Source organism: Xenopus tropicalis, chromosome 6 (genome assembly GCF_000004195.4).
Source record: "Xenopus tropicalis strain Nigerian chromosome 6, UCB_Xtro_10.0, whole genome shotgun sequence".
In the NCBI taxonomy this organism is placed as follows: domain Eukaryota; kingdom Metazoa; phylum Chordata; class Amphibia; order Anura; family Pipidae; genus Xenopus; species Xenopus tropicalis.
Genome location: NC_030682.2, coordinates 21837988 through 21862462, shown reverse-complemented (window position 1 = coordinate 21862462; position 24475 = coordinate 21837988). Strand labels below are relative to the sequence as shown.

Sequence of the window (24475 nt, the reverse complement as noted above, 5' to 3'; positions counted from 1 at the left end):
CCCGGGCCTCTTCCCCTGCATATTAACATGTGTTATTCATTCATCGCAGGGGAAGCCGTTAGTGCTGCGAGTGGTTTTACATTAGAGGAGCATTTAATAAATGCTATCCTGAGTGCATAAAGCCAACCTGACAGTTGTTTTATTTGCATACTTTATTTTAGTACAAAAGAAGGAGCAATAAGAGGACTTTTAAGATTGTCTGTGCCGCAAACTCACTGTTAGCATCTGTTGAAACCTCCTGGATTCTAACCTGGGGGGGATTTGATTTGTGGGTTTTAATAAATAAATATTGATCTTAAGTTGCAGTGTTTAGGAATCTGACAAAGTCTAGCTTTTATGAGATTTTGTCTATAAAGTCTGACTGCACAGTTGGGGTACGGTGTGTTTAATCCAGTCGAGCATGCAGGGTCTACAGATCAAATGGGAAGAAGACTATAGCCAGCGGGTAACCCCCGGCACATACATGGGGTCCAAGTGGCATTGTTCAGCATGCGTTTAAATACATGTGATGATTCCATAACCTTATAACAATTCCCAATAAGGTTTTAATCAAGTTCCAATAAAATGAGAAGTTTTACCTGATACTCGGATGGTCGTTGGTCTAGTGATTGGGCATCACAAAGATTTGATAGGGGAAAAATGGGCCCTAAGTAAATGTACATCTATGTTTATAGGAGCTTGTCCCAGAGTATAGATAGATCTAATCTTGCCCTATGTATGATCCAAGGCAAGCGTGCTGGACTTTATGACAGGCTGGCTAACTGGCAATATTAAACCTAGAGCCTTTCATGTTGTATTTTTACGATACAGGTAATGCCATAAATGTCAGTTTTACACTGGCAGTTTGCACTCTAAATGAATTATTGGCCAACAGCTTTATAAATATTTACGAAAAGTACATGATAAATGAGATGTGCTTAACGTTCTGGGTACATGAGCACTACAGGATTTACTAGTGTATATTTCTGCCTGTGCACAGGGAATATCTTGTTGAGAGAAAGGAGTGAGGATGGATATAAAATCCAGTCACACAACACACGGTATAAAAGCAGAACGCGGGAATGTATTAGATTATCATGCTGGGCTGTAAAAACAACCTCAAAACTTACCCCTGCTGTTAGTGGATTGTAGCAATGAATTTGCAATAAAAACAGAACCATTTTCTTTATCTTTCAGCACTTTCCCTGAGCAGGCTAAGCTAAATTGCTAACTCCCCAAAGGATCATGGCAATCTGTAAACAAGAAGCAGTGTCGTCTAGACAAGCACGGCTCATACTGGGGGTTCTGAGTCCATCTGTGGTCACAGGTGCTTCATCTTGGGGGTCATGCATCATACTGATTTATTGTATTAAACCCGGTAATGAATTGGACCTGTGGCGCAGGAAGCAATGTCATAAAACATGCATTGTAACCCATAGCAACCAATCATTGGTTAACTTTCAAACAGCAGAACTGTAATTGGTCCTGCTGTTTGGTTGCTTAGGGTTACCATAACAGGAGCAAACACTGCACCTGTTACTGTATTACATGTATAAGTCTATATCATATATATCATAATGTAGATACAGGTATAGGATCCCTTAGCCGGAAACCCGTTATCCAGAAAGTTACGAATTACAGAAAGGCCATCTCCCATAGACTCCATTATAAGCAAATAATTCTAATTTATAAAAATAATTTCCTTTTTCTCTGTAATAATAAAACAGTACCTGTACTTGATCCCAACTAAGATATAATTACCCCTTATTGGGGGCAGAACAGCCCTATTGGGTTTATTTAATGGTTAAATGATTCCCTTTTCTCTGTAATAATAAAACAGTACCTGTACTTGATCCCAACTAAGATATAATTACCCCTTATTGGGGCAGAACAGTCCTATTGGGTTTATTTAATGGTTAAATGATTCCCTTTTCTCTGTAATAATAAAACAGTACCTGTACTTGATCCCAACTAAGATATAATTACCCCTTATTGGGGGCAGAACAGCCCTATTGGGTTTATTTAATAGTTAAATGATTCCCTTTTCTCTGTAATAATAAAACAGTACCTGTACTTGATCCCAACTAAGATATAATTACCCCTTATTGGGGGCAGAACAGTCCTATTGGGTTTATTTAATGGTTAAATGATTTCCTTTTCTCTGTAATAATAAAACAGTACCTGTACTTGATCCCAACTAAGATATAATTACCCCTTATTGGGGGCAGAACAGTCCTATTGGGTTTATTTAATGGTTAAATGATTCCCTTTTCTCTGTAATAATAAAACAGTACCTGTACTTGATCCCAACTAAGATATAATTACCCCTTATTGGGGGCAGAACAGCCCTATTGGGTTTATTTAATGGTTAAATGATTCCCTTTTCTCTGTAATAATAAAACAGTACCTGTACTTGATCCCAACTAAGATATAATTAATCCTTATTGAAGGCAAAACAATTCTATTGGGTTTAAATGGTTTTTAAATGATTTTTTAGTAGACTTAAGGTATGGAGATCTAAATTAAGGAAAGATCCCTTATACCTTACTTATTAAAATATAACTTATTATTATTATTATTATTATTATTATTATTATTATAACAGACAAAAGAAAACTGTTTTTTGAAAATTGATTTGCTTAAAAAGGACTGTATGGGAGTAATTCCTGTAATTCAGAGCTTTCTGGATAATGAGTTTTTAATAAGAGATCTAATATCTGTATTTGCAGTCTATGAGAACTTATCACTGTTAACATTGGGAAGTGATGGGCCAATCAAAATAAGTAGATTCAACCATATGACTATAGTACATTCTGGGTAATGTAATAAAAGGCACAGGGTTTGCCCAGGAGCAGTAACCCATAGCAACCAATCAGCAGGTAGCATTTACTGGTCACTTCTTTAAAAGCAAATATCTTATTGGTTGCTATGGATTACTGCTTCTGGGCACATTTAGTGCCTTTTATTACATATGGGGGCAAAAATCAATCAGTAGCACCCTCTGGATGATGCTGAACTTCTGGACAACAATCAAAAGTTGAAGCCTGGTGGGATTGGAATGGTTCAACAGCATCTGAAGGCACGCTAGTTGCTCGCTTGTGCCATAGTCAAAGTAACTTGAGAAAGTAAATTGTTTTTATATGAATAACATACCACCCATTAGTTCCAAATGTTCAGAAATAGGTTGGGTCGGCGGAAGTTTGGGGCACTGCGGGTTGCAGCTGGGCATGGCCTGGGTGTAATTCTGTGAGGTATCTCTAAGGGACTGTAACACAGGCAATGGGGCATAGCTGCACTATACAGAACTAAGTGCAACTACTCTTATCCCCTTCACTTCATCCTATACGCAACCCCCGGTAACATAAAGCCGTTCACAGAGCGATAGGACAGAGCTATCTTACAGCAACTGCAGGAGGCACCACTTACTGTTCAAACCTTCTGTTGCGCAGGTCGCCATTGTTAATTCTGACGATACAGTCGTTCTCATGGAAAAGGTTTTCCCGCTCCGCTTTGCCACCTTTCTCCAACCGTTTTACCAGTAATCCCAGTGTTCTGCAATATCAATGGCAAAGAAGATTTAATATGCTGCTTTTCCCCCAAAACACCATCATTTTGATCATAACCAGTGAAAAGAACACATGGGGGGGGGTAACAAATATGGGGGTGCAAATAGTCTGAAAGCACTGCGTTCCATGAAGAGGTTTCTATAATGTTCCAGTGCTCTGAATGTCTATGGGTTGGCCTAATCCTGTGAGAATATTGGCAAAGTAGATGATCTTTGGCTTTTTTTCCTGAATCATGTGGAAAAAAGTAATTTTATCCAAACTTCCAAAATAGAAAATCTAAAACATTTTCAGTGGTTTAAGAGGCATGTATGAATGTAATTGCTACTGAAAGTCAGTATCAGTCCCTTGCTATTCTCTGCACAGGTGGTTCTGACTCTTGAAACAAAGTAGCAGAAGCCAGCTGATAAAAACAGTTGTAAAGATGTCAGAAGGAACAGGAGTCTCGGCTAAATTAGAGCGGGCATCTGTCATTTTGTTTCAATGGTTTCCAACCAGCAATGCTGAAAGGGATGAATAAATATTGTTTTTATTTGCAAGTAGACTGACGACTTTAAAGCTACTGAAAATTGCGTAATTGTGTATTGCTTAGTAGGGATGTAGCGAACCTCAAAAAAAAAGTTCGGGAACCTGTTCGCGAACTTCCGCCGAAAATTGCGAATATTCGCGAACTTTGCGAACCCCATAGACTTCAATGGGAAGGCGAACTTTAAAACCTAGAAAAGCCATTTCTGCCCAGAAAAGTGATTTTAAAGTTGTTTAAAGGGTGCCACTACCTGGACAGTGACATGCAGGAGGGGGATCAAGCAAAAATTTCTCTGAAAAATTGACACACGCTGTTTTTCGAAATGATCGGTAATTTTGCGACTTTTTCGTATTTTCCGGCGCTTTCGTAAAGTTATCGTAAGTTTTGCGACTTTTTCGGAGCTTTCGTACCGTTATCGTAAGTTTTGCGACTTTTTCGGATCTTTCGTAACGTTATCGTAAGTTTTGCGACTTTTTCGGAGCATTCGTACCGTTATCGTAAGTTTTGCGACTTTTTCGGAGCATTCGTACCGTTATCGTAAGTTTTGCGACTTTTTCGGAGCATTCGTACCGTTATCGTAAGTTTTGCGACTTTTCGGAGCTTTCGTAACGTTATCGTAAGTTTTGCGACTTTTTCGGAGCTTTCGTAACGTTATCGTAAGTTTTGCGACTTTTTCGGAGCATTCGTACCGTTATCGTTAGTTTTGCGACTTATTCGGAGCATTCGTACCGTTTTCGTAAGTTTTGCGATTTTTTCGGTGCCGGCGAACCTAAATTGTGAACATCACGGAAAGTTCGCGAATTTGCGGACTTGCGAACACCCGATGTTCGCGCGAATTAGTTCGCCGGCGAACAGTTCGCTACATCTCTATTGCTTAGATCCTTAGAATGACATTTTTCTTTAATTATGCATGAAGAGTCACATCTGGTTGTGCAATAGGGCCCCCCAAAAGCTAGCCATACACGTACTGATATTGCATGATACATGTGTAACTGGTACCCAGACTGGGGGAGAATATAGTCAGATATCCAATTAGCAATAACCATTATTTGTGGTTTCCTGTAACAGTAACTTCTACACACATTTACCACAATTTTTTATTTTCAAGGATAATTTTCCCAAAATACCCAAGTAAATCCTGGCAGAGAAGAAACTCACGATTTTAAGAATCTCAGCTGCAGGTCGAAGTAGCAGAACATTAGTAAGGACTTTATATAAGAGATACAACTTCTGCTTGGAGTATATAGCATGAGAGCTATCTGTTCAGCAAACATACCCTACCACGTTCATATATTCTGGCTGTGGGAGCCGCAGATACAATATTCAGAGAAACGCGTCTAATTAAAGCAACGTGGTGCAGAAGGGAGAATGATCACAGAAGAAAGTAATAGGGGAAATAAAATTGTTACAATATGTACAGAGGTGGCGATAAAACACTTCCCACAATGCCAGGCAGCAGCCGCTTATTTATGGTGCCTCATCTCTCTCCTCACTTCGTTATTCCCTTAAAAAACCATGGCCTGGAAACCCCCACCAACAATTCTGCCTTGTTTATGCCAGGTTGCATACATGTCCCGGGTTTCCCAAGAGACCACTAACGGACTCCCATCATTATGGGCCATTCCCCCCCCCCTTTTTTTTTTCTTTATACTTTCCCTGATATCCCCATGTGCACATGTACAATTAGCAAATTTGGGACAAGGAAAAGGACAGCATAAGATATGTGGAGGGATGCCATTACTGATGAAACAATACAATTTGGAGGGCTTCGACTTGATGGCTTTTTGTCTTTTTTAAAACCCAAATTAACTGTAAAACTATGTATTTCTTTCCACCATGTTGGCAGTACTTTCCAGCATAACAGCCACCCATTATGTAAAGGCAGGCCCGGACTGTGGGTTCTGGCAAACCCAAGACATTTACTATTTTTTGGGCTGGTGGAGGTCTGTTTGGGCCTCTATGTACTTAAAATTCCCAGGCCTATTTTGAAGCCCAGCCCAGACATGTGTAGAGAGAGTAATAGGAAGCCCTATTTGCCTCCCCAACAAACTGGAATAAATTTATACAGAATCTAGACCTTTCATGTTCTGTGTATGTAGAAATAAAGCAATAATTTCCACTCTTTGGCTTACTAACACAAAAAACGAAGAATATTTTCAAAGCCCACAGAAATGCAAAAGTCCTACTTATTTAGGCAATAATGCTCAACAGGAGCAACATGGGGGGAAATTAGACAAAACACAGAGAAACCCATAAGTGTTCCCATCTTCTACGTGGAAAAGGCACCGACACTCCCTATGCTTGTCTCCCAGATGTGATGAACATAACCCAGATGGGCTGTTTCTCGGCTAAAGCTCCCCAGACCACAGGAAGGCGTTAATGTTATTAAAGACAAATGTGAAAATCATTGCCCGCAGGATCTGTTCCCATCTGCAATGATTTCTTCCTTAAACTGAGCGGAAGGATTGATGTCCACTTGTAAGTCCTCGAAAGTATTGTAAACCCGCAGTCGGGAGAGCTTTCTTTCTTAATCCATTGGAAATGGTGAAGAAAGAAAAAAAAAAATCAATCAAAAGTTAAATAGAAAAAGCATAAAAGAAATCAATCCACAGGAGCGTTGGGCAACAGGGAGGGAAGGAAACAAAGATCTTCTCACCTTCCAATATGAGGGGAAATTGACAGCAAGTATCATTTAAATAGGGCTTCACCTGTCAGATCTGACAAATCTACATCCATTACACAAGACAAACCACAAAGACATCCCATGGGCACTTTTTTTAATCACTGGTGAAGGTTTCATTTTCTCTCAGTACAAAGATGTATAAGCACAGAGCACGTTACTAGAGACTATATGTAGGGTTGGGACAGACCTACACACATACATTGCTATTATTCTACTTTTAGACTTGGAAATATAACATGTAACACGTTATTCACTTTGCAGAGATTTTCTTTAGTTCTGGAAAGGTGTTTGTTAACTGCGGAGGTTGAATGAATACATGTTAATAGGGAGATATATCTGTCTTGTCTAAGAATCAATGAGAACAGGATAAAGCCCTCAGAACCAAAGGGCAAAATGTAAAGATATCATGTAACCTGGTACTCCAGGGGGTCTGTATGTTAAGTTTTGTTTTTCTTTTAATATGTCTTGAATAAATGTTTTTATTTTATGTATAATATTGGGGTTATAGGATATCTTTATCTTTTAACTGAAGAACCTGGTCCTCATTTATTACTCATACTGCAAAACATGGTTGCAATGTGTGAGTGTAGACCTCTGGCACAGGCAGCAAGGTGCAGAAAAGCCCTGCACTAACCTATGGCAAACATTAAATCCTAGGGGGCCTTGTACCCAATAGGGATGCATATTGCACCTTGTGCAGGATTTTTAAATATAAGGTGCAGTGCATAGGAATGGGCAACATAGTTCCATCCATTCCATATGTCCTTTTTGCCATTTCCGTACCCCATTTTGTCAGTCTCCAGCCAAACAAGGTTGAATTCTGAGTCACAGAATCAATTGGTTCTTGATGACGATTGGCTAAATTCATTAGTTAAATCAGTACTTGGGTTGGTTGATCCAGGTGACCAAAAAGGTAATTTCCCAAACAACAATCCAGATTAACATCTAAGATCCTTTTCCAATTCTATCCTGGCTGGTCATGCTGAATGTCCTGGATGCCATGTGTGGGCAGCACTGAGCAATACATGGCTCGCAATAGTCAGTCTGGGATATAGGCTGACACCATTAGAAGCAAACTGAGAAGGAACAGGTTTTTAATAAAATTACTAGCGAATATATTTAGTTTAATATTTTGGCAAATATTTTTACAAGTAGTTATATGAAAATTTCATTCCATTTTTTTTTTTTTTAATTTATTTAAAATTGGTAAGTCTAATGCTAACCATTGTTACACAATAACTTTGTAGGTTCTGATGTGCTTAATGGAACATCGGGTAAAGGCTGAACGTTGGAAAGTAGAACAGAAAGGGCTGCATGCTGTTTCCTATTGTAGCTTAGTATGTAAGTGCACTTTATGAGTAATGGTGGCCCTTTGCATTCAGGGTGCATTGTTTAGGGTTAAATGCAGCGACCCTTTATTTAACCTTTAAAAAGTGGTGTAGGTTCTGTTATCCAGAAACCCATTATCCAAAAAGGTCTGAAGTGTCTGAATAGAAGATCATCTCCCTTTAAATTAAATAATTAAATTAAAATTATAAATTACATTTTTAAAAATAATTTATTTTTTCCTTGTAATATAATAAAACCTTGTACAGGTATGGGACCCATTATCCAGAATGCTCGGGACCAAGGGTATTCCGGATAAGGGGTCTTTCCGTAATCTGGATCTCAGTACCTTAAGTCTACTAAAAAATCAATAAAACATTAATTAAACCAAATAGGATTGTTTTGCATCCAATAAGGATTAATTATATCTCAGTTGGGATCAATTAAAAGGTTCTGTTTTATTTCTACATAGAAAAAGGAAATCAGTTTTAAAATTTTGAATTATTTGATTAAAATGGAGTCTATGGGAGACGGGCATTCCGTAATTCGGAGCTTTCTGGATAACGGGTTTCCGGATAAGGGGTCCGATACCTGTACTTGATCCCAACTAGGACATAATTAATCCTTACTGGAGGCAAAAATCATTCAAACAATAAACCCAACATAATCCTATTGGGTTTATTTAAATAAATAATTGGGTTTAAATGATTTTTGAAGTAGACAAAGTACAGAGATCCAAATTGCAGAAATTTCCCTTATATGTAAAACCTCAGGTCCAGAGGATTTTGGATAGCAGCATGTAGTAACAAATATGTATGAGACTCCTTTGAAGGATCCTAAATCAGTCTCTTACATAGAGGTGGGAAGTTTAAAAACGTAATTTCTTAAATCAGGTCCGTGTTCCATAGATTGAAATGTATTGATTACTTGATGGCGTGCACCTTTAAATAAGCCTTTCTAACAGCAGTGTCATTTCCAAAGCAGTGGGAAAAAAAAAAAAGCACAATTACATGACAAGCAGACATGGCCAGATCAGAAGAAGAGAGTAATTAAGGTAACGGACTTGGCACACCAGGTTACGGATCACTGACCGTACACACTAACCAAATGAAAAAAAAATTAAAAAAAATAACGCATTATAGGGTTGCAAAAAACAAACAAGCAAAAATATATGAAATGTCATATAAGGAAGGAATATGGTTTAATAAATGGCAAGAGATCTGCTGAGAATCTGGCTCAACTGAATTACAGACAATCAGAGGGGATTTTGAAATTGTGTTTTTGTGTTTACAAAGAAGAAATTACATTTATTTCTGCTTAGGATGCTTGCTAATCACAATTCCGAGGCTGGAAAGACATTTATCTGAAACAATACAGGGATAAGTACATGCCTTGCAAGAAGGAATCTGCCTTTCAAACGCCCGCAGAACTGCTGTTGTGATTGCACTGAAAGCCTGCGCCCCGCTGTGCGTGATTTCTTGCAGTATTGCTTGACGCACGGGGAGATTTACTTCGGTTGGAACCAACTGCAGATGATGAAAGCTTTTGTTCTAATTTCATTATATCCTGGATAAACGGACACATTTTTAAGAGTAATTTCCCCAAACTACAGGGGATTGGGCACAGTACAGTCTTTCAGTATGGCATATTATTTATATACTCGGCTTTGGAACTATTTCTCGTAACCTTCTGACCAAACAGTCTCAGCAGCGCAAATGCGCAAATGATAGAGACAGCGTTGTGCTCCTGAAATATATTATAGAAGCATCAATGAAATCCCAGAGCCAGCAATACATGACAATATGAGAGTTGCAGAAAATGCTGGGTCCTTGCAGCCTCAGTATTTAATTAAAATGATTTAGGGGTTCATACCTGGGCAGAAACGGACTGTCAACTTGGCTCCCAAGGGCAAATGATGGTTTCCTTGAGTGATATTTGATTAAGGATCATTTGGATATTAACTGTAAAGGCGTCAAAATTCTGTATGCTGGAGGACTGCATTGTGGGTTATAGGTGGCCTACAGCTCCCCAGTAGCCCCCATACGCAGCTTAATGTACAATAATAAAAGCCTAATTCACTGGGTGCAAATATGTGAGGTAGAAATTGAATTCACTGGTGCTAATTTAATTTCCAAGTAATTCCCCGCTACACCTACATTTGTGCAGCATAGTATTATTTTTCTACTTTACTATACTGTGCATGTGTAGCTCTAGCTATGCGCAGGGCACTGCTGGGAAATAAAATTGAGGCACAGCTGAATTTTTCCTGGGCTGGTCTTGGTCACTTGGGGGGTGTCTAATACACCGAATTTCCTTAAATTCAGCCATATGACTAATTTTTGGCCACACTGGGTGACTGGATGCTGGGCCCTAAGGGAAAATGATGAATCTGACATATACAGTCAGATTTAAGCTGCTGGTCGGGGCCTCACACCAATTTGGCAGCTTATCTGCACATGTATGGGATCCTCTGACAGGCCTACCCAGCCGATATCTGGGTAAAAATCAAGCAGGTTGTATTTTCCGGTCAGATTAAGGACCACATAGGCTCATTGATTTTGTCCTTGCTCTGACTGCTCACATTTGTGTCGTTGTAATGTGATCGGATTAGCCCTTAGGTTACTGTTGTAGGCACACAAAGCCAGCAGCTTGGTTGTTCAAGATCATGGAAAGCTTATGATGATTTGATTGCTGCTTTTGACTGGGGTTCCATGTCTTTTGGTAAAATTTACATTTGGAATGTCTGCTAGGCTCATTTCCATCAACCCAATTTCTTTCTGTTATCAGGAAGAGCAAAGGCAAATGGCTTCCTCCAGATAATGAAGACCAGTATATCTACCATACCTCCCCACCATCATTAAAACGGAAAATGAATTGCATATGTGAACGGGTGGGGATTACCTAAAAATATGAGTACGTTTTTAGTGAATAGAATGAGTGACTGAGTAGGAATTTACTAAGTTCTTGCCCTGTGCGTGAGCAGCAAACACTTCAATAGGATTTAGGCGTGCGTGCCACACCATGGTTGGGTCACAAATGTGACTGATCATTAGTTAGTGCAGGTGGGCACCACAAGTAACTGTCAAGGGGCATAAACAATCCAGTAATTGCTTTTAGTTACCCCTAGGCATGCTATTGATCATCACGTACCCGCTGACTCCCTTGAGTTGTGAGTGGCTAGATTAGGCTTCATTATTTTCTGAGGCTGTGTGGGTTGTGTACTCAGTTTTGAAAGGCCTAACAATTTGGTCAACGATAACCTTGTTTGCAAAAGACCTAAACCCCTTATTGCAGTTGTTCTCTCTAGCTGCCTACTGGGATATGACCAACTTTCCCTTTCCACTCGCACCCTACCTCCCTTTCCCTTTTGTTGTATTTATTGAAGACTTCAAACCTGTTTTTTATAATGTATGAGGCACGCTGGAAAATTAAAAAAAAAACAATTTTTTTTGCCAATAGTTGATGTAAAACAAAATGTAAAAAATGCAATGTTTTTCTTGTGTTTGTCATACTTGACATGGGTTGTTTCATTACAAGAGCAATTTGGTTTTCAGCATCTGTGTTTCTTTAAGTGCCATTACAAACAGGGGCTGGTTATGGAAAAGGAAGGCTGATTGAGGTGACTCGAAAGCCAGACAAGCGGCATCCAGAGCCCCTCTGATTTATTAGTCACCCAAGGACTCTGACGGCACAAGAGCTATTCATCAAGTTTTAAAAGAACGCGATAACAGTATTTAATATGAATGTCATTTGCCTTTAATCAACCTTAACTAGAACTGCTGATAGAAAGGTTCACTGGAATGTTATGTCTTTAAAATGCAATTTATGATTGTAATTTAACTTAATATGTGCATTTATCTTCCCCCTCAGTATAAATGGCAGCAAAGGGAAAAAAAGCAATTCAACATGAAGATAGATGTAATCCAGATTGTTGCTGATAATTCCCCTTTATTTGAGAGCGACACACAAGTACTTTGGCTATGATCTATCTGTTGACAATCTAGATTATAATATACAGAGAAGGACAATAAATTACTTTTAAACGTAAGTTAAAGGGTGGGAAGTAAAAACTGTGCCGGAATGATCCAGTATTACAGTCAGATTTCCCACACAATGATTTTAGCATCAGCCTCTTGGAGTCAGTCCAGACATTATTTTTGCTGATATCAGTAAGTTCTGCAGGTAATTATTATACACTAATAAGTCGCTCAACAAAACATTACTAATGCGTGCATAACTTACATACATTACTACAGAGATAGAATGAAGGAAACAAAGGGAGGAAGAATAGGAAATAGAAAACAGCAAAAAAGTGAAATGAGATAAAATGAGTGTTGAGGCAGGGACAGTGAGAAATGGGAGCACAACGAATGTGCGAGACAGCACGAGTAAGCAGGAGCTTGGGAGAGAACTAGCAAGTGAGTAGGCTACAGAGACGGAATAAGAGAGGTTGAGTAAGCAGGAGCTTGGGAGAGAACTAGCAAGTGAGTAGGCTACAGAGACGGGATAAGAGAGGTTGAGTAGGACTAGACAGGGTGAGTAAGCAGAAGCCTGGGACAGAACTAGCAAGTGAGTAGGCTACAGAGACGGAATAAGAGAGGTTGAGTAGGACTAGATAGGGTGAGTAAGCAGAAGCCTGGGACAGAACTAGCAAGTGAGTAGGCTACAGAGACGGAATAAGAGAGGTTGAGTAAGCAGGAGCTTGAGAGAGAACTAGCAAATGAGTAAGCTACAGAGACAGAATAAGATAGATTGAGTAGGACTAGCTAGGGTGAGTAAGCAGGTAGGTGAGTAGGCTATAGAGATGGAATGAGAGTGGTTAAACAGAACTATTCAGGATGAGTAGTCAGAGTGCGCTAGTAGGTGAGTAGGCTATAGAGATGGAATGAGAAAGGTTGAACAGGACCATTCAGGGTAAGTAATCAGAGAGTGCTAGTGGGTAAGTTGGCTATAGAGATGGAATGAGAGTGGTTGAACAGAACTATTCAGGATGAATACGCAGGAGCCTGGGAGAAAGCACTAGCAAGAGTGTAGGCTATGGAGATGGAATGAGAGCGACTGAGCAGAACCTAGAGAGAGTAAGCACTAGAAATGGGGCATATATGACCCAGATGCTTATGGACATCTTAAATCTGCAATAAAAAACAAAACTTCATGTTCAGGGCCCTGGATGTTTTGAATCCTAGGGCTTTTAAAACAGCCATAAGCTAGAGGTCAATGTACTCTTTACTTTATGTGGTGGGGGTCAAAATCTATAAGACAGAGCAATATGGTGTGGGAGAAAAAGATAGAGGTATGGGATGGGGACAAAATTCAGTCCACATGGAGAAGTAATGACTAAGTGAGAGAGCAGAGGGTAGACAAGGTAGAGAGTGAAATCATTTAGTATAATTTTTCTAAGGTTGATGTAACCCTGGGATGCTGGACATACCTTCCACCACGGGCGCTGTAAGGCACTACATGGATCCCTAAAGGACCCCCGTCATTGGAGACTTCGACAAGCTTCACCATGTCACTATAAGGCAAAGATGAATGAGGAACCATGAGCATGCAGTCTTTTAGCACAAATACAACACAAACAGCCTGTGATGTCACATTAAAGGCTCCCCTCTGTACACACTCCCCACTGCAAGCATGGATTGGGAAGAAACACTGCATGCAAGCTGATGAAACACACAAAACATACCTTAAAATGAGCCTGAGTGCAGGTAAAGGAGAGTAATAAAGTAAAACGTGTGCAAACAAATGGCAGTCCAAGCAGCAGCATCAAAACGTAACTGAATTATTTTTATAGGTTCATTTGCAAGTATATAACAATTATAATTAGTGGATAAGGACAGCTGCAGATGTATTATGGGTTGGCACTGTATAAATAAAGGATAATGATGATGACAATAATAGCCTGAAATGTGTAGCCAACATCAAGAGGTCATTCAGCCCACAGACAATGTGCAAAACGGGTTCCTAAAGCTGGCCATACACGTACTGATAAAATCAGACAAAACCTAGTTTAGTTCAATTTGTGTGGGCTCTGAATTTTAGTCCCAATAATTTTCGTACCATGGGGATCGGTCAGGTTAGAAAATTTCAATCGGATAATGGTAAATCTGCATAAGTATTACGCATTGAAAGATATCCCTGGGGGACCTACAATGGAAGTCACTTTAGTACAGTGTCAGACTGGCGCACCAGGACACCAGGAACATGCCCGGTGGGCCCAGGTGGGTCCTCCTGCTCCTGACCATTTGGCCTGTTTCATGGTCATTCCCTATTTCTGAATGAGAACAAAGAGGAGAAATAGTTGGAAGAATAGATGCTAGCATGTAAATAAAAGAGACTAGGAGAAGATAGAGGTTGGGTGAGGAAAGGAGGAAAAATTTTTGGAGAATGGGCCTAAGGTTTTCTGGTGGGGCCCCGAGGTGCCAGTCCAACACTGCTTTAGTACGACCAATGTCTGCCAACTATTTTATGTTCAGAACATCCTCTGATTTGTTGTTTTATGGGGTTTATCCTACAATTTCAGTCTGAACGGTAGTTTCAGATTGTTCAATTTAAGGGCTGTGACACACGTGGAGATTAGTCGCCGCTCGACAAATCTCCCTTGTCGCGGCGACTAATCTCCCCGTGTGTCACAGCCCTAAGCATACGACTGATATCCAAACGTTCATTGGAAGCAGACTAAAATCTGAACGTGTATGGCCAGCTTTAGTGTACATAGCACAATGGATGTGAATGCTGCAGCCAATACAGCGGCCGGCTGGTTGATGAAACTGCTAGACTGCTGGTATATTAATCTCAAAGAACATGACTAAACTGCTACCTACTAGATTGTCTCCACTTATGTGTCTATTACAGATAACAGGGGGAAGATAAAGCTGTTAATGTGAAGGTCATTTCATTTATAGAATTATTAGAGATGGGGTGTGAGCTAGTAAAAGGACTTACTCTAAGGAGAAACTTGAGGTTCTTTCCAGGCCTGTATCCGCATGTCCCACAGGCTCCACTCGGCTATTCTCCTCTGCTTCTTCTTCATCCTAAAACAAAATTATAAGGATTGTTATGTACATTATTTTACCTCCATTTTATTTAGCAAAGCATTAACCAGTGCAACGCTGAAGCAGGGATGGATCCCTGTGCCGCTCCCCATGGCATGTGAATGGAATCAGGGCAGGAGTAAAGGAAAGTTTCATTTGGCTGGGCTACTAGGGTAGCTCATGAATATATAATATCTTGGCAAGTTCCACTGAGTGCAACAGACCAGGGGAGATTTTTTTTATCAACAGATAAAAGATGGCCGAACGGTGATATATAACAGCAATAAATACATAGCTGGGAACATTTCCAGTTGCCTGCTCAGGGACAAGTAAAATAATAAAGGTATTTGACATTTTATACACTGGAATCTGAGCTGAGATCACATTTCTTTAACCCCTCACATTTACCTTTTCACCTCTCTGCATGTATTTATTTAATGTTTAATGGCTTACATCGGCCCCCGCTGTGCTAAAGCTCACACTCTCGTTTCCCAAACCCATACAAAGCACAAGCACTTCAGCTTCATTAGAAGCCAATTAACTTACCACAATGTGTTGGACTCTGGGGGCACCCGGAAGAAACAGACATAAAACATGGCAAAAACATGGAAGCGCCACATAAACATTTACTGCTTTAAAGATGGTGCTAGATCATGAGCCCCAATTTGTTTTAAAATGAATGCAATTATGGAAACATGGTGGCTGAGGCCTTGTAGTACTGAAGTCGTATCTGACAGGAGTTTGAATGTTCAAGCAGGTTAATTGTAAGCTCCACTGGTGCAGTGACTGACATAAATGATGTATAATCTCTGTAAAGTGCTGCAGAATATGTTGGCACCTTATAAATAAAGCATAATAATACAGCTAGGGGTACCTATACAGTAAGCTCCCAATAACGCAAAGGCCATCTCCCATAGACTCAATTTTAACCAAATAACACAAATTTAGCAAAAATGTTTCCCCTTTTCTCTGTGATAATAAAACAGTACTTTGTACTTGATCCCAACTAAGATATAATTACCCCTTATTGGGGGCAGAACAGCCCTATTGGGTTTATTTAATGGTTAAATGATTCCCTTTTCTCTGTAATAATAAAACAGTACCTGTACTTGATCCCAACTAAGATATAATTACCCCTTATTGGGGGCAGAACAGCCCTATTGGGTTTATTTAATGGTTAAATGATTCCCTTCTCTCTGTAATAATAAAACAGTACCTGTACTTGATCCCAACTAAGATATAATTACCCCTTATTGGGGACAGAACAGCCCTATTGGGTTTATTTAATGGTTAAATGATTCCCTTTTCTCTGTAATAATAAAACAGTACCTGTACTTGATCCCAACTAAGATATAATTGCCCCTTATTGAGAGCAGAACAGCCCTATTGGGTTTATTTAATGGTTAAATGATTCCCTTTTCCCTGTAATAATAAAACAGTACCTGTACTTTATCCCAACCAAGATATAATTACCCCTTATTGGGGGCAGAACAGCCCTATTGGGTTTATTTCATGTTTAAATGATTCCCTTTTCTCTGTAATAATAAAACAGTACCTGTACTTGATCCCAACTAAGATATAATTACCCCTTATTGGGGCAGAACAGCCCTATTGGGTTTATTTAATGGTTAAATGATTCCCTTTTCTCTGTAATAATAAAACAGTACCTGTACTTGATCCCAACTAAGATATAATTACCCCTTATTGGGGCAGAACAGCCCTATTGGGTTTATTTAATGGTTAAATGATTTCCCCTTTCTCTGTAAAAATAAAACAGTACTTGTACTTGATCCCAACTATTGTATAATTAATCCTTATTGGAGTCAAAACAATCCTTTTTGGTTTATTCATTGTTTAAATTATTTTTAAGTAGACAAGTATGGAGATCCAAATTACAAAAATAAGATTGTACAGCGCTGCGTACCCTTGTGGCGCTTTATAAATAAAATTATACATACATATAAAAAAATCCCTTATCCGAAAAAGTCCGGGTCCCAAGCATTCTGCATAACATATAGTAGAGGTATGGGACCTATTATAATTAGAGTTAAAGCATTTGGAACTTGGAATTTTTCAAATTAGGGATCTTTCCATTATTTGGATTGCAATACCTTAAGCCTATTAAAACCATTTAAAAGTAAAATATAAGATTTCTTTTGCCACTAATATGGATTCATACAACTACCATCAAGTACAAGCTACTGTTATATTATTACAGAGAAAAAGGAAATATTTTTTTTAAAATCAAACATATTTGCTTATAATAGATTCTATGGGACACGGCCTAATTTGAAGCTTCTCTGGATAACAGGTTTCCGGATAAGGGATCCAATAAAATGATGAAATTAACCAAGCTCATGTTCAAGATTATTACTTTATCAATGCGCCCCAAGGGCAGAAACATTGGACACTGTGTGACCATAATGAGTAATCTTGTACATAAGTGGGAGTGCGGGTCCATTTCACCAATTTGTTTTTAATCTCTTTACTGTGCACCCAAAAGTGGATTCCTAGACTTATGGACTGTTAATATATTGTCTTTGGCTGCCATGAAATATGAAACAGATATGGTCAGTCAGTTTACAGGTCAGAAAATCCCAACACAGTCATATCATAAGTTTGAATCCAATCTGCTCCAAACACTTTAAGACAGCAAAACTACCATTCTGGTCCTGTGTGCAAACTGCACTTAAAGCGATAGTGACAGTAACCCCTATGGGCAGATGTGCAGCTAGATGCACAAACGACACTGGATAGGGTCCCCTCTGGCAACGCCAGTGCCTTGTGTGACCCTAGTCATACCATGCACAAACCTTTTTTTGCCTTTATTTAGATGTTCCAGAGACTGTCCATTTAAACTTTTTACCACCAAAGGAAATGAAACAGAGCAATTTTTTTGTATTAGAAGTATAAAAATAAGGAAGAATTTATGGCTTTCATTAGCCCTATGACTAAACAGAATTATGTATGTAAGGAGCAGCACGGTTCCTAAACAGATTTAAGCTCCTGTCAGCTTCAGTACCAATCAAGGAAATGATTGGTAAAAAGGCTTGCTAATCCAGCACATAGAAACAAAACATTAAATTATTGAGAATCTATCAGAGGCGGCCAGTAATGTTGCGCTGACATTTCCTCCGAGAGGCTGAAAAACAAGCATGTCTGGGTGTGCTCGGCTTCTAGGGGAGGATTTACTAGGTGCATCTCAGAGCGGAGAGCTCTGCATGAATCCAGGCAACTTGAAGATTGATGATCCTGTGCTCCAAGAGCCCCTAATATGTACTTCTATCACATCCATCTCTCTTAAGCGCCAGACACGTAATGCATTTTAAAGGTTAACCAGCATCTTCAACCTACAAAACAGCAGTCTGAATGTAAACAAGCAGCCTAAATAGGTTACTTCTGGATGCAGTAAATCGCCATGTGAGTGCTGCTGGGGGATGGCTGTAATTGTATGCTTTAAGCCCATTAAGGAGAGAAGGAGAGTATATGTATTGTTATAGTTTTTTCTTGCGTCTCAGTTATAAAATTGCCTTCTTAGTTACTCAAGGTCAAACCCAACTTTCCCTATAAATCTAACCTTCTGCCCTATAAATCTAATCTTATACGGGTGGTAGAGCCAAGGTGGCAAAAAACAAAATACATCAGAATAAAAAAGGAAAATAGCAGCTTCCTGCAGTATCTGATAATTAATTTAGTAAGTTTGATGGCATGCCTAAGGTCAAGGGTGTCCAACGGCGTGGAGCTGCGGGGAACTAAAGCCCAGGTTTCCAGCTGCTGAGGAATGCAGAGACTTACTTTTTTTTTTTTTTTACAACAGCTGGAGGGCAATGAGGTTGACATTCCTGCATAAGGAAAATAAAATACCCCAAGTTTTAATAAAAGAAGTGAGGTGAAAATATCTATACACACTCAAAAAAAACTGTAAACAGTTACAGTGAGAGCAGTCTGAACACAGCTGATTGGTTGCCAGGCATCACAAGGCAGTGAGACGGAGTTACAGACTGCTGATACCAGCAAGTGGCCCAATAACATTTATATTAATAGATTTAAAGGATAACAGCAGGAAACAGGAAATCCCCCAGAATGTCTTTCTATATATCACTACTGCAACCCCCACATTCTCTCCCTACGTGGGGCTAAGTGTTCTGAAAATCCTGATTTAGCCACTACTTGGATCAAGCTGGTTTTGGTTACATGTCCAACTTAACTATAAAAAGGAAATGAAGACCCAAAGGACCAATAGTCTGTGACGCCATGCCATGCCTCCTACAGCAACTGCCACTTCCAATAACCCAATGGGCTTACAGGGCTATACACAAACATCAACGTTTTTTGGTTCAGTTTCCCATGGATTCAAATATGTATTTACAGACGATTCCAAGAACTTGGGAGAAGGCCGAGTGGCCCTCTCTACATAAACACTCTTTTTTGTTTCTTTTTTTAAACCAACCTTAGGGGAAGACTTAATTAAGTATTGACGAAAAAATGCACATAAAACTTAAGCTTCGGGGCCATTATAATTAATGGGCTTGTGGTAAGTACTTTATTATTGCCAAGAGATAAGGACTTATGGCTGTGATCAAGTTGTTCCCAGTACTATTAATAATCTGACAAAATGCCCAAAGCAAGGAAGGTAACGGAAACTGTTTTTTGATTAGAAAAAACTAAAGTCTGTACTGTATGGAGGCAAGGAGGGTATGCAGTGGAATTGCAGTAACGATACAGGGAATTAACAGCTAGCCTGGAACCATGCCCATTATGTTATCACCTTGCTGAATAAGTCCCAGAGGCACTGTGCCCCATAGCAGTGGATGCATTGTCTGTATTTATATTAACATTGTCACAAAAAGCATAGCTAGCGTGGTGTGATGTCACATGGTGATGTCATATAATGCAGGGAGAACATCCAATAAGGGAGCGCTAGCCCTCCCCATAGAGACAGAGGGCCCACCCTAACAACTCTGAAGGAGGACAGAGGTTTTTCTCTATTAAACTACTGGTATATTTCATTAAAAATGAAATAAACTCTGTGTATAGGTAAGTTTGGACAAGATTACATTGGTGCACATTGGGGCAGAGCCCTGCATCAGGCTGGGCACCCATAGGTTACCCACAGAAAGCCAGTAACCTGCAGGAAGGGAATAGGATTGCAAATGTGGGTAGGAGGGTCTCAATATAAACAAGTTTTACTGATTTAATTTCTCCCCCCCTCCATTTTTTCACCTGGTCCAGGTTTCAAAATATGGACCTGCAAAGGACTTAAGATAAGAAAGTGTGCCAATCCCACTGTAAATACTTTGTATGAATAACAAGACTATGTCACCCCATAAAAAATGTAACAATCAGTGGCATAACTAGTCTGCACCGTGCACTACCAACCCCAGCCACGTCTATCACTTCTCCCACTCCTTGCCTACAGGTAGGAGAGTGGCTGGGTTTTTGCAACTATAGAGGAAGCAGACCCAGAGGTGCAGTCCCCCTGTCCCCCACAGAGACCTTGGGGTCAGCTTTCTCTACACCTGTGGTTACAACTGAAAGGAAAAGAGTTGCAAGGAATCATTTAAATAGCTGCAGACTAATACTTGCAGCATGGAAATGGATGCCTTGGGTGCTTGGGTAGAGCAAGGACGGAACGCACAGAGTTAACATATAAATGCTGGGAACAGATGAGAAATGTTGGCACGGGATGCAAAGGGGTGATTAGGAGAAGTGGGGCTGGGATGTGCACATATGGGACCAAGCTGTGAGAAGGCTTTGCCTGGCACCACTCACTAGAATGGCAGCAGATTCTTTGGCCATTGCTGGAATCTAGAAAGTGCTAATGGGGAGCTGGTTTTGTCTCTCACAAAGGACACTGGCAGCATGTTTGTTGGCAGCAGTAAGATACAGACACACAACAATCAGATGCATTGTGATTCCCAGGTCATCTACTGCTACGCAGCTGCAAGTGTGATGGCCCTTCCATATGGGCAGCCATTGTGAGGGGCACCTGGCGCATTGCTATTCCGCTGCTCGGTGGCAAGGAACGGGCATGCAGCTTATCTCACAGTTGCGCTGAAAGAGGGCGCATTTCATTTTAACAAACAATATATACAATGTTGTCTTTTGACCATATTAATTTATGGGTACTGTGCATAGAGGAACTGCTAATTTCTCCGAGTGGAATGGAATAGCTGGGGCTGAGCCACCCCGTGGCACTAGCAATACAGCAGGGCCCATTGTGGCTCCCCATCTGTGCTACTGGCGGCTTATGGGCTGAAAGGAAAGAACAGATGCAAAGTCCCTATTGAATTTCCAGATAGGTTTGGCTTTCCCACTCAATTCTGCCTGATAACCCAATTCCTTTAACTTCACCCACAGAACATTCATTTGATTAAGGAAACACAAGTATAGGTGCAGCACTCTTGCCATGTAGCACAATGTATATACACAGGCCAGCCAAGTACAACACTGATCTTCCTAAGGAAATGTCCTTTAAAAGAAGCATAAAACAGAGCACTATTCCTTAGCCACGCTGCCCTGCTGATGCCCCTGAGATTGCCCACTCATTTTAGAGAAGTTGAACAATTAACTAAATCTGACTAGTTGCCATGGGATACTACCCATAAAATGAACCCTACTGTGTACAGGTAGGGGATTTATTTTCCAGAATGCTGCGGTTCTCTAGATAAGTAGTAATTTCATAAATGGGATGAAAAAACATTTGTAGAAAAAAAAATTGTAAAAAAAAATAAATAAATAAAATAAAAATAAAAAATATTTTAACATTAAATAACATGAAATAAACCAATAGGATTGTTTTGCCGCCAATATGGATTCATGCAACTTGTTACAATCAAGTACAATCAACTATTTAATTATTGAGATAAAGGAAAGCGCAAAATATATACTGCAAGTTGGAGTGATATCCCCCCCCTCCCAGCAGCCGATCAGCAGAACAATGGGAAGGGAGCAAGACGGCAGCTCCCAGGAGGTATCAGAATAGCACTCAATAGTAAGAAATCCAAATCCGGCTTGGGACTCCCCCAGTTACATGGGAGTAGGAGAAACAATAGGTTACCTGAAAGCAGTTCTAATGTGTAGTGCTGGCTTCTTCTGAAAGCTCAGACTCAGGCACAATGCACTGAGATGGCGCCTACACACCAATATTACAGCTACAAATACATTTGTTGGTTGAAGAATACAATTTTAAATGGTAGAGTGAATCATTTGCTATGTAAACAGTGTCATTTAGAAAAGTACACCATAAAAATCCCTTTAGCTTTACTTTCTGTAGACATTTTATTTTTGCACTTATTTGCCATTTAAAGGAGAAGTAAAGGTATGATAACTGGGAGTACCAAAATGTTAGGCACCCCCACTGATAGCAATCACTTTCCTCATCCCCGGGGCAGGAGAAAACCTCACCAGCCTGGGGTATCTGCGACCGACTGAGCCTCTTCCATCTTTTGTCTTCGCGCATCCGTTGGCCCCAGGATCACGAAGAAAGAAGAGGAAGGGGATCACTTGTGCACAGGTACCCCGGGGTATAAGGTAAGTGCTTACAATCACTGGGGGTGGGGGCTAACATTTGGCACCCCCCAGTGATTGTACCTTCCTATTCCTTTATAGGCCCCTATGGAATGCAGGGTACTCTGTAGAGCAGCAAGTGGCCATAGGCAGAAATTGGCCCACTATGTTGTAGTAGCAGAAGGAGGTGCAGCATTGGAGGGTGTATAATTAATAGGCTAATTAGCCTTTCAGCAAAGGGGGTAATGTTGTACAGAGTGTTTCCCAGCTGGCACACATTAACATGAATTATTTACAAGAAGGTTAAGGATTAATAAGGGGGGCACTGCCCTAGTCGGCCGGGCTATTGTTTGACAGTAAGTGACAGATGCGGCAGCAAATATGGAAAAGAGTGAGTCCGCCTTGCACGCAGCAATGGAAGCCGGCAAGCTCCATGTGCACTGAACTGGATGAGGAAACAATAGCATTTGCTGGAGACTTCATCGGAAACTCGTTAATATTCTGCCCACAAACATTCCTTTATGAGCATGAAAGTTTGGAAGAATTAATTTAAGTCACAACGGGATGCGAGGATATTGCTGCTCCCCTGCTGTCCGGGTTTAAGGAAAGCAAGAGAGCTGTGGGATTGGAGGAAGACATATATATTGCTAATAAGGAGTCACTGGATGTGATGTATTGGCTGTGTGGCCCTGTTTGTTTGTTACCTATGGAGAGCAGGCTAGACAGTGTATTTATAGGGGGGGCTCTAGTGACTGCTGCATGTCATGGGCTATGGCTCACACATTACTCAGCAATCATCAAGGGACAGGCTTAAGGTTAAGTTATATTTGGAAAATACTGCCAGGGAATATTATCACCAATGACGCTAGCTCTGAGACACAATGTGCTGCTTATGCTTCTATAATGACTTGACCACGTACCGGCACCCATTTCCTACAGTGCTAACCATCTCCCTAGCTAGCTATGCCCCCCACAACCACCACAGCCAACTATACCTTACCCTATATCTCACTGCTCTACAATTGCTGCATGATAGTACAGGATATTATCTTTCAGGTAAATGGAGCTCTTAAATGATCTGGAGGCCATTAATTAAAAAAAAAAAAAGGCTCCATCCCTCCTGCAAGCCTCCAGCTGGAGCCTGACTTCTTCCAACCATCATGGCAACCTACCTACCAACCCCTCTGTGTCCCACCCTAGAAACCCTCTACCTCCTGCCATGGATACCTGTTCTTATACTAATACTTGCCACAATCACTACCCATTCCAACACCAACAAACAACTTATACCTAAAACCTGAACCCACCTAATAGATACCCACCTCCCTATTCCAACTAGATACTGCACCAGTCACCTATCAGTCTAATAACACATCTATACTACCTACCCTTCCTAGTCACCTTCCCCTCTACCAACCACCCTAGACTCCAGCTTTTTTTGTTTGTTTGTTTGTTTGTTTATTTTACTAATGTGGATCAGCAATGCAGAGGGATCACACAAAATGGCTGATCTAGACAAGCAGTCAACTTTTCCCACCTAAATGAAATTATATGAAATTATATAAGTATTAGATTAATAACCTAAAGAAGCAGGAAAGTAGTCTCTTCAATTCAAGCCGTATGCACCTTGTATTGGGGGGGCTACTTTGGTTGCTCAACTAGAACTTGCATGCTACTCAAATTTTATGTGACTTTCAGTTATGCCCTGAAATAACATGCAATTTATATGAAAGGATAGAGTGGATATAATAAGCAAAAGAACTTTCTAATGTAATATCAGATCAGACTGGTCACGTGCAGTGGAGTAATTAACATACAGCAGAGTCTTTGGTCGCGAGGGGGCCCAGATCACGGG

General features: G+C 40.2%; 1 protein-coding gene across 9 annotated transcripts in view; it reads right to left on the bottom strand.

The window, feature by feature from the left end:
- The window catches only part of pard3 (par-3 family cell polarity regulator), a 347219-nt gene that overhangs the window by 195232 nt on the left and 127512 nt on the right, over positions 1-24475 (bottom strand). For all 9 annotated transcript variants that reach the window (XM_004915463.4, XM_004915468.4, XM_012965666.3 and 6 more), the window contains 3 exons: positions 15023-15111; positions 13509-13592; positions 3406-3531 (listed from right to left, as the gene is read on the bottom strand). In XM_004915463.4, the coding sequence (XP_004915520.1) occupies positions 3406-3531; positions 13509-13592; positions 15023-15111 (299 nt within the window). The remainder of the gene's footprint in view (positions 1-3405; positions 3532-13508; positions 13593-15022; positions 15112-24475) is intronic.